The sequence below is a fragment of the Plecotus auritus genome, assembly GCF_963455305.1.
Source record: "Plecotus auritus genome assembly, chromosome: 2".
Taxonomy (NCBI): domain Eukaryota; kingdom Metazoa; phylum Chordata; class Mammalia; order Chiroptera; family Vespertilionidae; genus Plecotus; species Plecotus auritus.
In genome coordinates this window covers 21,776,886-21,789,520 of record NC_137771.1, presented here as the reverse complement: position 1 = coordinate 21,789,520, position 12,635 = coordinate 21,776,886, and the positions used below count along the sequence as shown (strand labels likewise).

Here is a 12,635-nt window from a genome sequence, read left to right as displayed (position 1 = left end):
TGAGAGGTTCTAAGATATTTAATCCAGAGTTCATCTGTACTCTGTAATTTGGGAGTAGGGAATCCTCAATTAAAGGATCAGGATTCAAGCTGGGCTGTTGAGAAGATGAGGCCATGCCAAGGAGCTTGAACTGTATCCTATAGGCAATGGGAAGCCAGTGGAGATACTTCAGCAGAAAAGAAACAAGATCAGATGAGTGGTGGTGGTTCATTGTTACGATCTGAGGATAAATGGAAGATGCATAAGAGAGAGAATTGAAGAGGAAGGGACATTAGTTTGGAGGCTCTTGCAGTAGTTCAGGCCAGAGAATGCTGAGCATCTGAACTAAGATGGTGGCATTGGGAGCGGGGAGGATACTCTGGAATCAGCAGCTATTTGGTGGAAAAGAGGGAAAATGGAGAAGGAGGAGATGCAGCCAGCTTGGACCACTGGTATTCACACTGGTGCAGGCCAAGGAACGAAGGCATGATCCACCAAAGATTCTTCCCTCTGCCTTCTCTCTTCCTTGCTGGGTGGTCCCCAGGAATTCACCAGTGACCTCAGACCTTTCTATTCTTTGACCCCTGAGTAGTAAGGCAGGAGCCTGTTCTGGTAACTTGGGCTAGACACAGTTTTCACCCCCTCGTGCAGGAGGGCCCACTGCTTCCTATAAACAGTGGCCCAACATCCTCTTCTCTCAGTCCTCCACTCCCTTCCTTCCATGCTAAAAACAACGGTACTTGTTTGGTTCTGGTCCTTAGGCACCAGCATGGGGATTTGTGGTGACCCTGGGATCCCAGTGCACGGCATACGTTTGGGGGAGAGCTTTGCCCCCGGGAGTCTGATGCGCTTCAGCTGTGAGGCTGGCCATGCGCTCCGGGGATCGTCAGAGCGAACCTGCCAGGCCAACGGCTCGTGGAGCGGCACGCAGCCTGAGTGTGGAGGTAATGTATGTGACCATTCTCTCTTCCCCTTTGCCTGCCCTTGTTTGCCCACACCAAGCACCTGCTCTTGCTCACAGATGAAACCATGGCCCCAGATGAACCCTTGGCCTCCTGGAGAGTGGACATCAACAGATACTTTGTACATCCTCATTCATAATCTAAAGACAAACGTATTTCCACCCTCACCTAAGAAGGGAAGAAACCAGGATAAACTAAGTTTAGCCCATTTGTTCACTTATTTCCTATACTAGAGGCCCAGTGCATGAAATTTGTGCAGTCCGGGAGCCCTCAGGGGATGTCCAACTGATGGCTTAGGCCCACTCCCGTGAGCCTGGCTTCTGGCTGAGCAGCACTCCCCAACCACTGGCCACCAGGGGGCGGCTCCTGCATTGAGCGTCTGCCTCCTGGTGGTCAGTGCACATCATAGCAACCAGTCACTCTGCTGTTCAGTTGATTTGCATATTAGCCTTTTATTAAATAGGATAGTTTCGTTCAACAACTATGTGTCAGATACTGTCATATGTGCTAGGGACACAAGGGTGACAGTGACAGACACACATTGCCCTCTTGGAGCTTACAGTTGAAGGGAGGAGACATGTTAAACAAGCACCAAAAATGCCCAAAGAACTAGAAATCCAATTTTTTAAAAAACATTTAAGAGTAATCTAAGCTCTTAATGTTGTTCCCTGAGGTAGCCTGGGTGGGGGCAGTTATGTTTCTGCACACACTCCTAAATTTCTGAAGAGACTCTTTCTTAAAACCTCTCCTCCCAGAGTCTAACTTTTCGTAGCTGCTCCCTAGTCCCTCTGTCTCTAAAATCCAGCCTGCGTAGCACTTTCCTAGTCAGGAAGCAGTTTAACAGCAGAAAGGGAGGTGGACTGAGGAGAAGTTGGAAGAGAAAGGAGACGACAGGAAATCATTGTCTCACCTGGGAGGTGTGGGAATGGAATAGGGAAATACTAGTATATAATTGCCAAGTAGCACCAGGGGCTCACCTAAGGTAGGAGGCCACTAATTTAAAGTGAGAGAAGTCAGCATTGTCTGGGTTTTTGTTCAACCGCTACACAGGTGCAGGCACAGGGCAGGTGAAGCATTAGGTACAGGGTTGGGGTTTTATTGGGCAACTAAGACATCAGCAGAAAGTGGCGAGGGACTTGAGGGTATACACAAAGCAGTGATTATTATTGATCTTGGAATCTAAGCTGTGTAAGGAAGGGGTGTGTTGTTGTTTTTTTAATGGGAATATGTAGCAGCAAGAAAAGTGGTAAATCAATGGATTATGAGTCCCAACAGGACCAGCAAATGACCAGAGAATGAATCCCAGAGGCAGAGAGCTGAAGAGATAAGAGGCAGGCTTAGAGAGCAGCTGTTTGAACTTGAGGTTGTGGAGTGGTCCAGCAGAGCACAGGGAGGCGTTCTGGCCCAAGGTCAGAGGACACCTGCCCAGGAAATGAGCCACATGGAGTCAGTGCCCTCCTACTTGTCTGCCCAAAGTCCCACCTTTTTGGAGTGCAAAGTTAGCTTCTACGGGATTTTTTTTAGACATAGTAAGGAAGGTTTGTGGTAGAGTCAAGGAGAGAATTTAGTATATTCACTGTGACCCAAGTCCCCTTTTGTGCCACTCAGACCCCAGGCTGGAGTTAGTCAACATGTCAGGAGTATTTGGGAAACAGAAAGTTAGTGGCTGAGAGTTTGGACCTGGAAGTGGATGCTGAAAGAGTGTACGTGTGTATGTAATGTGCACACAGCTCTTTGTGACTTCCCTGACCAGCTTCCACTTATCCTTCAAGGCTCTACTCAAATTCTTATCTCCAGCCCTAATAAGATGCTCTCTTCTGAGTGTTTTCTTTCCATCAAGTGTAATACTTATTACATCACCAGAGGCCTGGTGTACAAATTTGTGCACGGGTGGGGTCCGGCGGGCCTGCCCCAATCGGGGCAATCGGGCTGGGCTGGCAGGGGATAGGGACTGCAGAAGGTTGGCTGGCTGGCCCCGCCCCCAATGGGGGGGCAATCGGGGGCAGGGCCAGCCAGGGGGAGGAGCCACAGGCAGTTGGACGGACAGCCCTGCCCCCTGTTCAAACTCCTGGTCAAACTCCCGGTCGAGGGGACAATTTGCATATTAGGCTTTTATTATATAGGATATTTTGATTCATCCGTGTGTAGGTAGTTTCTTAAGATATCCTGAGCTCCACAAGGGCAGAGGACATAACTTGGTCATCCTGGGACTCAGGCCACACAAATACCTGTTAAATAAATTGATGTTAGAGCCTATTGGTTGTGCTAATTATATAGGAATCATTTTGTATATTTGACATCAGGACCACAAAATTTTGTACATACTTACAAAATAAAGTTAAATCAAAGATTAGAAACAAGTAATCTCTGAATATCAAAATCAAAACTAATGAATTTAACTATGTATCAAGTTGGTGATTTAATAACCCAGAGAATTACTTAAGCTGACTTGAAAAAAAAATGAAATCTTACTATAGTATATATATCCTAAGAACAAAGAGAACTGCATGAAATCTTAAACTACTTTTAGCAATCATATTGTTAAGTTATAATATTAGTATTACTCTTCTGATACTATTACATACATAATACCATAGTATCATATCTAATAAAGAGGGAATATGCTAATTGACCCTCATGCCATCGCAAAGATGGTGGCGCCCACAACCAGTGAGGGAATATGCTAATTGCCTGCCCCACCCTCAAAGATGGTGGCGCCCACAGCCAATAAGGAGGGAATATGCTGCCCTAACCAGTTTGGCTCAGTGGATAGAGCATCGGCCGGCGAACTGAAGGGTCCCAGGTTTGATTCTGGTCAAGGGCATGTACCTTGGTTGCGGGCACATCCCCAGTGGGGAGTGTGCAGGAGGCAGCTGATCGATGTTTCTCTCTCATCGATGTTTCTAACTCTCTGTCCCTCTCCCTTCCTCTCTGTAAAAAAATCAATAAAATGTATTTTAAAAAACAAAATGGAGGGAATATGCAAATTGACTTCCCCGCCCTCAAAGATGGCGGTGCCCACAGCCACAAGATGGCAGTGCCTCGTCCCCTCAGCCCCGCCAGGACAGCAGGCCGCTCCGCGCACCTGCCTCTGGAGACTCTCAGCCCCCAGCCACCCAGGGCTGGCCCAAGACACAGGCAAGCCTCAGATGGTGGCTGCCCAGCCAATACCCGAGGCGCAGGCAAGCCTCAGATGTCAGATGGCAGCTGCCCAGACGCCCAGGTTGGCGGCTGCCCAGCTGCCCAGGGCCGGCCCAAAGCACAGGCAAGCCTTGGATGCCAGCTACCCAGCTGCCCAGGGCCACCCAAGGCTCAGGTAACCAGGGCTGGCCGAGGCTTGCGCTGCTGGCAGTGGCAGCAGCAGAGGTGTGATGGGGGCATCACCTTCCCCTGATCGCCAGGTCACCTCCCACCCCTGAGGGCTCCCGACTGTGAGAGGGGGCAGGCTGGGCTGAGGGACCCCCCCCCCCGTAGGGCATGAATTTTCATGCACTGGGCCTCTAGTATATAGATAAAACAAATTAAAATTATGTATTGTCATTAAGAACCAAAATTTTCAGCATATAACAGATATAATATAAAAATTTCAAAGTTAAGGAAAACTCCTAACCCTAAATGTGGAGTGGTAATATCAGTATAAGCTCATAGTTTATTTTCAATCTAAAAAGTTATTTTTCCAGATATATCCACTCTAAAAGTCTAGAATCAATGAGTGCCCTTAACATCGAGATTGTAGTTTCTAAATTCAATCTCCATTGAACACAACTAGAGCTCTTTGAAGAAATGGCAGATTCCAGAATGGAGGCAGGAAGTAGAAAGGTGAACTTGGAACATCTTGTCACTCTAGCAAGGAATCTACCAAAGACAAGTGGAGTCATGAAAAGGCTCCCCCTAGTCTAAGATGGGATACTTTGAGCATCAGTAAGAATAATAGTGGAAATGGATGGCGACATTCTATCTAATAAAGAGGGAATATGTTAATTGACCCTCACACCGTAGCAAAGATGGTGGCACCCACAGCCAATAAGGAGGGAATATGCTAATTGACTGTCATGCCCTCAAAGATGGCAGCACGCACAGCCACAAAATGGCAGTGCCCAGTCCCCATAGCCCTGCCGGGGCGGCAGGCGCATGGCAAGGCTGGGCCTGCCCCCAGGCGGGCCAGGCTGCTCCGCGTACCTGCCTCCGGAGTCCCCCAGTCCCCTCAGCCCCCCAGCCACCCAGGGCCGGCCTGAGGTGCAGGCAAGCCTCGGATGTCAGCTGCCTAGCTGCCCAGGGCTGGCCCGAGGCGCAGGCAAGCCTCAAATGGCAGCTGCCCAGCCACCCAGGGCCACCTGAGGCTCAGGTAACCAGGGCTGGCCGAGGCTTGCGCTGCCTGCAGTGGCAGCAGCAGAGGTGTGATGGAGGGCATCGCCTACCCCTGATCGCTGGGTCCCCTCCCGCCTCTGAGGGTCCCGGACTGTGAGAGGGGACAGGTCGAGCTGAGGGACCCCCGCTCCAGTGCATGAATTTTCATGCACCGGGCCTCTAGTCTTATATAATAAAAAGTTAATATGCAAATCGACCGAACAGCAGAACGACCAGTCACTATGACGCGATTGACCAGTAGGGAGCAGATGCTCAATGTAGGAGCTGCCCCCTGGTGGTCAGTGTGCTCCCACAGCAGGAGCACTGCTCAGCCAGAAGCCGGGCTCACGGCTGGTGAGAGCAGTGGTGTCGGTGGTGGGAGCCTCTCCCACCTCCACAGCAGCGCTAAGGATGTCCGACTGTGGGCTTAGGCCTGCTCCCCTGAGGGAGCGGGCTAAGCCATCAGTCAGACATCCCCTGAGAGCTCCCGGACTGTGAGAGGACACAGGCCAGGTTGAGGGGACCCACCCGCCCCCGCGCCCCGAGTGCACGAATTTCATGCACCGGGCCTCTAGTAGTAAATAAGCTTAAATCCATGAGTTCCAGTGACTGTTAGTCATCTTTGAAGCTTGCTAGAGAACCAACTTCTTGTTCTGATGTCTGATTAAAAGAATAATCAAGCATTATTCAGCCTTCCTGTATGACTTTCATTTCAGGGTAAGCAAATATTTGGTGACGGGCATGTTCTTTATTAAAGTAGTCTAGCGGATGCAGAAAGAATTATAGAATTAGAATATCACCCTTTTCTATCCCCTAATAGCAAATCTAGTCTAGCAAGAGTTGATTGCTGTTAAAACCATTGAGAGAGAAACTAATGAGAATTGTATCATGCCAGAACCCATTGATCAGTCTCAAAGTCAGGAATAAGGAAACAATCAGACATTCTGTGCCTCCTGATGGGATGCAAGGGAAAAGGCACAAAACCCCCATGAAGTGCCCTGGTTCCTGTACAGGACAGGGAACAGCCATCTCTGGATTCCAAGGGTGTAAGAGACCCACCAACCAAATAGCCATAGGTGGGCCTTGTTTGGATCGTGATGCAAACAAATCAACTATTAAAAAAAGAGAGGGGTCGGGGCGGGAGAGAAAGAGAATTAAGAAAAATTAAGCACCGATTGAATATTGGGAGATACTAAGGAATTGTTTAAATTTTTACATGTGATAATAAAACAGACATAGTCCTTATGTTTTAGAAATCATACAGGTCTCTCCTGCCCTTCTGAAGGTGAGGTGATCAGGCGTGGCAGCAGCGTAAGAGGCATTTCCATCCGCAGGCTCCTTATGTAGCACACAGTTCCCACTCGGGGCAGTTCTCGGTCCCCAGGGGACGCCTGCCCTGTTCTGGGAAATGATGTATTCTTTTGGCTTCCTAGTGATCTCCTGTGGGAACCCCGGGACTCCAAGCAATGCCCGCGTCATGTTCAGCGATGGCCTGGTTTTCTCCAGCTCCATTGTCTATGAGTGCCGGGAAGGTTATTATGCCACAGGCCTGCTCAGCCGGCACTGCTCCGTCAATGGCACCTGGACAGGCAGTGACCCAGAGTGCACAGGTGAGAGCAGTGGGTTCCTCCGTGTCCAAGACGAAAGCTGTCCATGGGAGATTGGGGAGGCTGTCTGGAGTGGTGGGACTTGCCCCTGAATGAGATTCATACACATAATGTCTATTTATTGAGGACACATTGGCATTGGTTTGAGGCCACTGAGCTAAGTGCTTTATTTTATAGGCAATGCCATTGGATACTCACCCCATCCCCCTGAAGTAGCTACTATTTAGCCCCCCTTTACGTGAAATGACTGAGGCTTAGAGGTTGCGATACACCAGTTTGCTGTTTCTTGGGCTCTGGCCAGTTCCTTGGGCTCTTTTTCTCCCGTAGGGCAAACCCCCAGTGCACAGCCTGATTTCTTTCCACTTTAACACTGCCACCACCCACCATCCTTGTTGGTTCCTCTCTCCCTTGCACCCATCCCCACCCTGGCCTGGCTCTCAAGCCTCGTGTAACCCCCCTACTCCCCTTTCTTGTTTCTCTCAAGGGAAGCCCCAAGCCCTTTTCCCTAGAAAGTGAGTCCCTGTGGGGCCCAGATGGAGGGAAGTGATAAGTAAGGAATCTGAAAACATTCTCCCTTTCCAAGTCCTAGTCTTTGATGTCAGGCTCTATCTGAAATCCCATGTCAAGTTCACTTTTGTTCCACAGCCAGCGCTCACCAACCCCCAGCCTCACTTGATACCATAACATAGTTACAACCATTGTATAGGTCCTCGGACCCTGATTCTCAGCCCCTGGGCCTACAGAGGCCTCCTAGGCAGAATACCAGGTGGTAAGATACACCTGCTGGCAGACAAATTGTCTGTGGGGTTCATTGACACATCTTAGGCTCTTCAACCTGGAGACCTCCCGCCACCTGAGTCCTAGCCTCGTTTAGGAACTGAGCCCTCTGAGTACTTCCTCTTGGAGGGGTGAGCTTTGAATAAGAAGGATGGTCATCATAGCCCAAGTTTCTGGGGTGCATAAGGATATTGTGGCAAGGAAAGTGGGGTGTAGGAGGACTCCTGCAGGGAGACTGGGCAGTATCCTCCTGGGAACCTGGGAGGGGCCGGGTATTCCTTATCTGACAGTTTCCTTCCTGGAAGTGTGGAGGGAGTGACAGGGTGGTGTTGGAATGCTGGGGACGAGGGCTGGGGCCTGGGAGTGAACAATGCTGTATCTGTCTCCCTGTCCTAGTCATAAAGTGTGGTGACCCTGGGGTTCCAGCCAATGGCCTCCGGCTGGGCAGTGACTTCAGGTACAACAAAACTGTGACATACCAGTGTGTCCCTGGCTACATGATGGAGTCCCATAGGGTGTCTGTGCTGAGCTGCACCAAGGACCGGACGTGGAATGGTACCAAGCCAGTCTGCAAAGGTGCGTCTGAGGGCTGCAGGCGTGGACAGAGGGCCAAAGAAGATACAAAAGTGAGACGTGGGCCTTGGGCATCTAGAAGGGAGGGTGACGAGGCAGAGCCCTGAGATCTTAACCAGGGGCCTGTGGGGTGAGGACTGGCCCCTGAACATCTGCAAGGAGGGAGTCAGAGGTACCAAGGCAAGGCTTGGGCTTTGAGAGGAGCGGGTTGTCAGGCGCCGAAAGGAGCAGAAAGACCAGAGCTCCCTAAGTAAGAGGGGCCATTCCTGAATCCTCCTGCTCAGCCCAGACGCCTGCCAGGTGCAGGGTGGCCAGTAACATTCGTGCTGGTGACGGGCCTGGTTTCATCGGGACGGCACCAGAACTCAGCCTGCTGTGGTCTCCCCCCAGCCATCATGTGCAAGCCGCCTCAGCTCATCCCCAACGGGAAAGTGGTGGGGTCCGACTTCATGTGGGGCTCGAGTGTGACGTATGCCTGCCTGGAGGGGTACCAGCTCTCCCTGCCTGCGGTGCTCACCTGTGAGGGAAACGGATCTTGGACAGGAGAGCTGCCTCAGTGTTTCCGTAAGTTGCTCATAGGGTTCTCTAGCGCCTCCTGTCTGCCGCTCCTTTCCCTTCCCTCAGAGCTCTGCTGCTAGAAGTTCTAGACCAGATATCCCACCCCAGACCAGGGAGGACTTTTGTCAGACACTATTAAAGAAGGAAGGAAGTTTAAAGGAAGAAAATGAGAATAAATTGAGCCCTAGCTACAGACTTTGTGTGGTCACAATGGTAAGAAATTAAGCCATAGATGAGAGGAAGGTTTTTAACCCAAAAGATTGTTAACTGGCTCGGGCAGTACCCAGCGATCGGGGGCCAGTGCAGGAAACATGCCTGTCTTCATGGGAAATACCTGCACAGAAGGGCTCCTGGGAACTCCTGATTTCCCGGTGACAGTTTATTTCTACCCACCTGGCCCAGTCGTGTCCCAGAGAGCCCCAAGTCCCCCTCAGGGCTCATTTCTTACCGAGCCCTGGGAGAAGCAGGGTCCAGGTCACTTATTCTTGTCAGAGCCCGAGAATTGGTTCTGGATATTTTTCTCGGTGCCTGTGCTTTGGACAAACAGTAGGACCTATTTTTCCTGTCCACTGGGCATTGGTCTAAGGCTGCAAAAACGTGTCAACATACTCATGACACTGTTTGGGTACCCTGACAGTTTGCTTCCATTTGAGAAATGTCAGCAGCGGCGAGGGCCAGCAGCTCAGACGTGGACCCAGGAAAGGCAGCACTTGGTGCATGGTTAACCTTCGTGTACCGTCAGGGCGACATTAGGAATGGAACACAGCAAGTCTCAGGGCAGAGACTGGACTAGAAACAGTGCTTTTCTTCTTGAGAAATAGCTGCATTGCTTTTTAGCAATGCATTACAGTTATTGTCCAAAAAAAATTGTGTGATATCTGAAAAGACAAAGAGGAACGTAACAGTCACCTGAACTCCCAATTCCCAAAGGCAGCCACGGCTGTGTCTCCATGCCTATCACTCTGCATTTTTGCACGTATAGCATATGGATATGATTTTCTATAAATGGTATTGAATCGTGCTGTGCATACTAGCTCATGACTTGTATGCATTGATAGGCCAACGACACCTTTCTCTATCAATAGATACCGACCTACACATCATCATTTTTAATGGTTTAAAGAATTTCCTTGTTGTAGATGCCACAACTTGTCTAATCTCCTTCTGGTGACGAATTTGGGTTTTTCCAGTTTAATCCTGTTAGAAACAGTTCTGTAAGAAATAGCCCTGAAAAATAGCATTTCTTTACCCTCGTGGTAAAGTCCTAGGAGTGAGCCTGGCTCAGCAGACATGCACTCTGTATGTTAGGACACATGATGCCAAACTGTCTTCTGGAAAGAGTGTCCCAGTTTGCACCCCTCCAGCAGTTTATGAGAACATTTCTTAACTCCTCCCCTCATTAACAATGGATTTTTCCCATTTTTTTATATTTACCAGGCTGAGGAGTTTAAAAAGTTACCTCCTTATTTTAATTGGTACCACATTGCTTATTAGCAAGACCGAGTTTCTCTTTCTTTGTCATCCATTAGTATTTCTTATCTTTTGCGTTGCCTTTTTCTAGCTAGTATTTCTAGATACTTCTGATCATCTTAGCCTTTGACTGACTTCTGATTGGTCAGGTCTAGACTCCCAGTTTCCACGGCACAGACTTCTGATTTATTTGCATATTATTATGAACCTCATGACTCTGTGTACACACACACACACACACACACACACACACATCATAGCCAAAAGAATGTCCTTCATGCCTGAAGTGATGTCTTGAGAACCGAAGGTAGTCAGTTTTTAATGATACTCTGAAGATATGAATGAATAAGCATACTCCATGCACTCCTCTCTCCATGCACTACCCACTACAGTGTAAATGCACGCCCTTTGGAACGACAGTTGTCCATACTATACATTGAGAGCCATGAACACACTCAAACCTTTAAAGATAAGTCCACTCCTAGAGAATCTCCTCCAAGAAAATAATACCAATAAAAGAAAAGCCAGGTGTAACTTTATAATAATAGAAAGGTTATGACAAACTATAATTATGATACAACCTCTCATTGTGGAACTATGTAGCCAATAAATGACAAGGTTGCATAACCCTGGGAAATGTTCACAGAATATTAAGTGAATAAAGCAAGGTTAACAACATTTGGACGTTGGGTTTGCAGCCACGCACAAATTTACATACAAGTAAGCCAAGACCAGAAGGGGGTGAACGTGAAAATGGGGGGTAGCAGAGGGAGAACAATAGGTAGTGGCTGAGAGTTCATTTTTTCTCGATGTTCTAAACTTCCTGTAGTATTTCTCTGTTACTTGGATGGTTATTGATAAGCACTTTGAATATGGGAAGGAGAGGAAACAGCAACAGCGGGGGTGGGGACCATGGGGTCGCACACTGGGTTCCGGGAAGCAACTTGGACCTGCCTTTCTCCCTTGTGCTCCCAGCTGTGTTCTGCGGAGATCCTGGGGTCCCGGCCCGGGGAAGGAGAGAGGACCGTGGCTTCTCCTACCGGTCGTCCGTCTCCTTCTCCTGCCAGCCCCCTCTGGTGCTGGTGGGCTCACCACGGAGGTTCTGCCAGTCAGATGGGACGTGGAGCGGCACCCAGCCCAGCTGCATAGGTGAGAGGTGGGCTGGGGCACTGTCCCAGCTCTGGGCATCCCTCTTTGGGGCCCAAGATGATGGCTTTCCTTCCCTGTGCTCAGGGGTCTCACCTGCAGAAGGGGGCAAGTCCTCCTCCGAGTTTCTTGGAGCAGGATGTGAAACGGCCAGAGTTAATGTGCTACAGGGCATGGTAGTGTCAGCCAGGGGTCTGGCTCAGGTGGGATCATCGAGAGGCAGGGACATCGGGATGTGGCTCCGTTTTCTTCTCTGCATCTGTTTCTCAGCGTGAGCCGAGGCAAGGAAAGCTTCCGTGACCGTGTGGTCTGTTTCTTTGTTTTGCGATCCAGACCCGACACTGACCACATGCGCAGACCCCGGCATGCCGCAGTTTGGGATACAGAACAGTTCCCAGGGCTACCAGGTAATGGGGTCGGCCAAGATCGGGCCTCCTGCCTCCTGCCTCCTGCCCCTTCCTGTCACTGTCACCTCGGAGGGCCCGGGGACCTTGCTTGGAACAGCACTAGTGGGGGACGAGACCTTGGGAGCTGGAGGAGAAAAGGGCTCTGCCTGTTGGAGCTGAGCTGCACGGGACCCCTGTCACTCTTGCACATGTTACCAAGAAACGGGAAAAACTGCGGTGTAGTGACACAGTGGCTTCTTAGACAGCCGTGAAATGAATGAACTGCAGCCTACCCAGTGTGGATAAATCTTAGCAGTGCAACATTAAATGACAAAGCTGGTATGGTACTATTTCTCTCAAGATTAAAACCAAGAAACACATTGCTTAGAGATGTATGTACACATATGTAGAATTATTCTTTAACAAAGCAAGGAAATTAAAAACACAGAATTCCAGGTAGTGGTTACCACTGAGAGGAGGCTGAGGAAGGGGGCAGGGAAGGGATACTCTCGTGTATAATGTTCTAGCTCTTGAGTAGTGGGCTCAATCTAAAGTGTTCCTTTTATTGTTATAACTCATGTCTACATAGGCTCCATATATTTTTCCTATGCATCAAATATCACATAATAATTTTTGAAGAGAAAAAGTTATAGGCTGGGTCATATAGGACTTTGAGGCCAGGATAGCATTTTGGAATTTATTCTAAATCCCAGGGGACACCATTGGAAGGAGACTTTATCTGATCCACCATCTGGCTGCTGATGGGAGAACAAATAAAAGGGGGTTACGAATAGAGGCCAGCCCTGGCCACTGTGGTTCAGCTGGTTGAG

The 12,635-nt window shown here is 49.4% G+C and overlaps 1 protein-coding gene across 4 annotated transcripts in view; it reads left to right on the top strand.

The window, feature by feature from the left end:
- CSMD2 (CUB and Sushi multiple domains 2) overlaps window positions 1-12,635 on the top strand; it is a gene marked incomplete at its 5' end in the record, with an annotated part of 547,039 nt that overhangs the window by 516,449 nt on the left and 17,955 nt on the right. For 3 of the 4 annotated variants that reach the window (XM_080658115.1, XM_080658114.1, XM_080658113.1), the window contains 6 exons: window positions 741-923; window positions 6,722-6,898; window positions 8,069-8,248; window positions 8,636-8,809; window positions 11,249-11,422; window positions 11,753-11,826. In XM_080658115.1, coding sequence (XP_080514241.1) covers window positions 741-923; window positions 6,722-6,898; window positions 8,069-8,248; window positions 8,636-8,809; window positions 11,249-11,422; window positions 11,753-11,826 — 962 coding nt within the window. Of the gene's footprint in view, window positions 1-740; window positions 924-6,721; window positions 6,899-8,068; window positions 8,249-8,635; window positions 8,810-11,248; window positions 11,423-11,752; window positions 11,827-12,635 lie in introns of those variants that run through there. The other variant, XM_080658116.1, reaches the window with a different exon arrangement.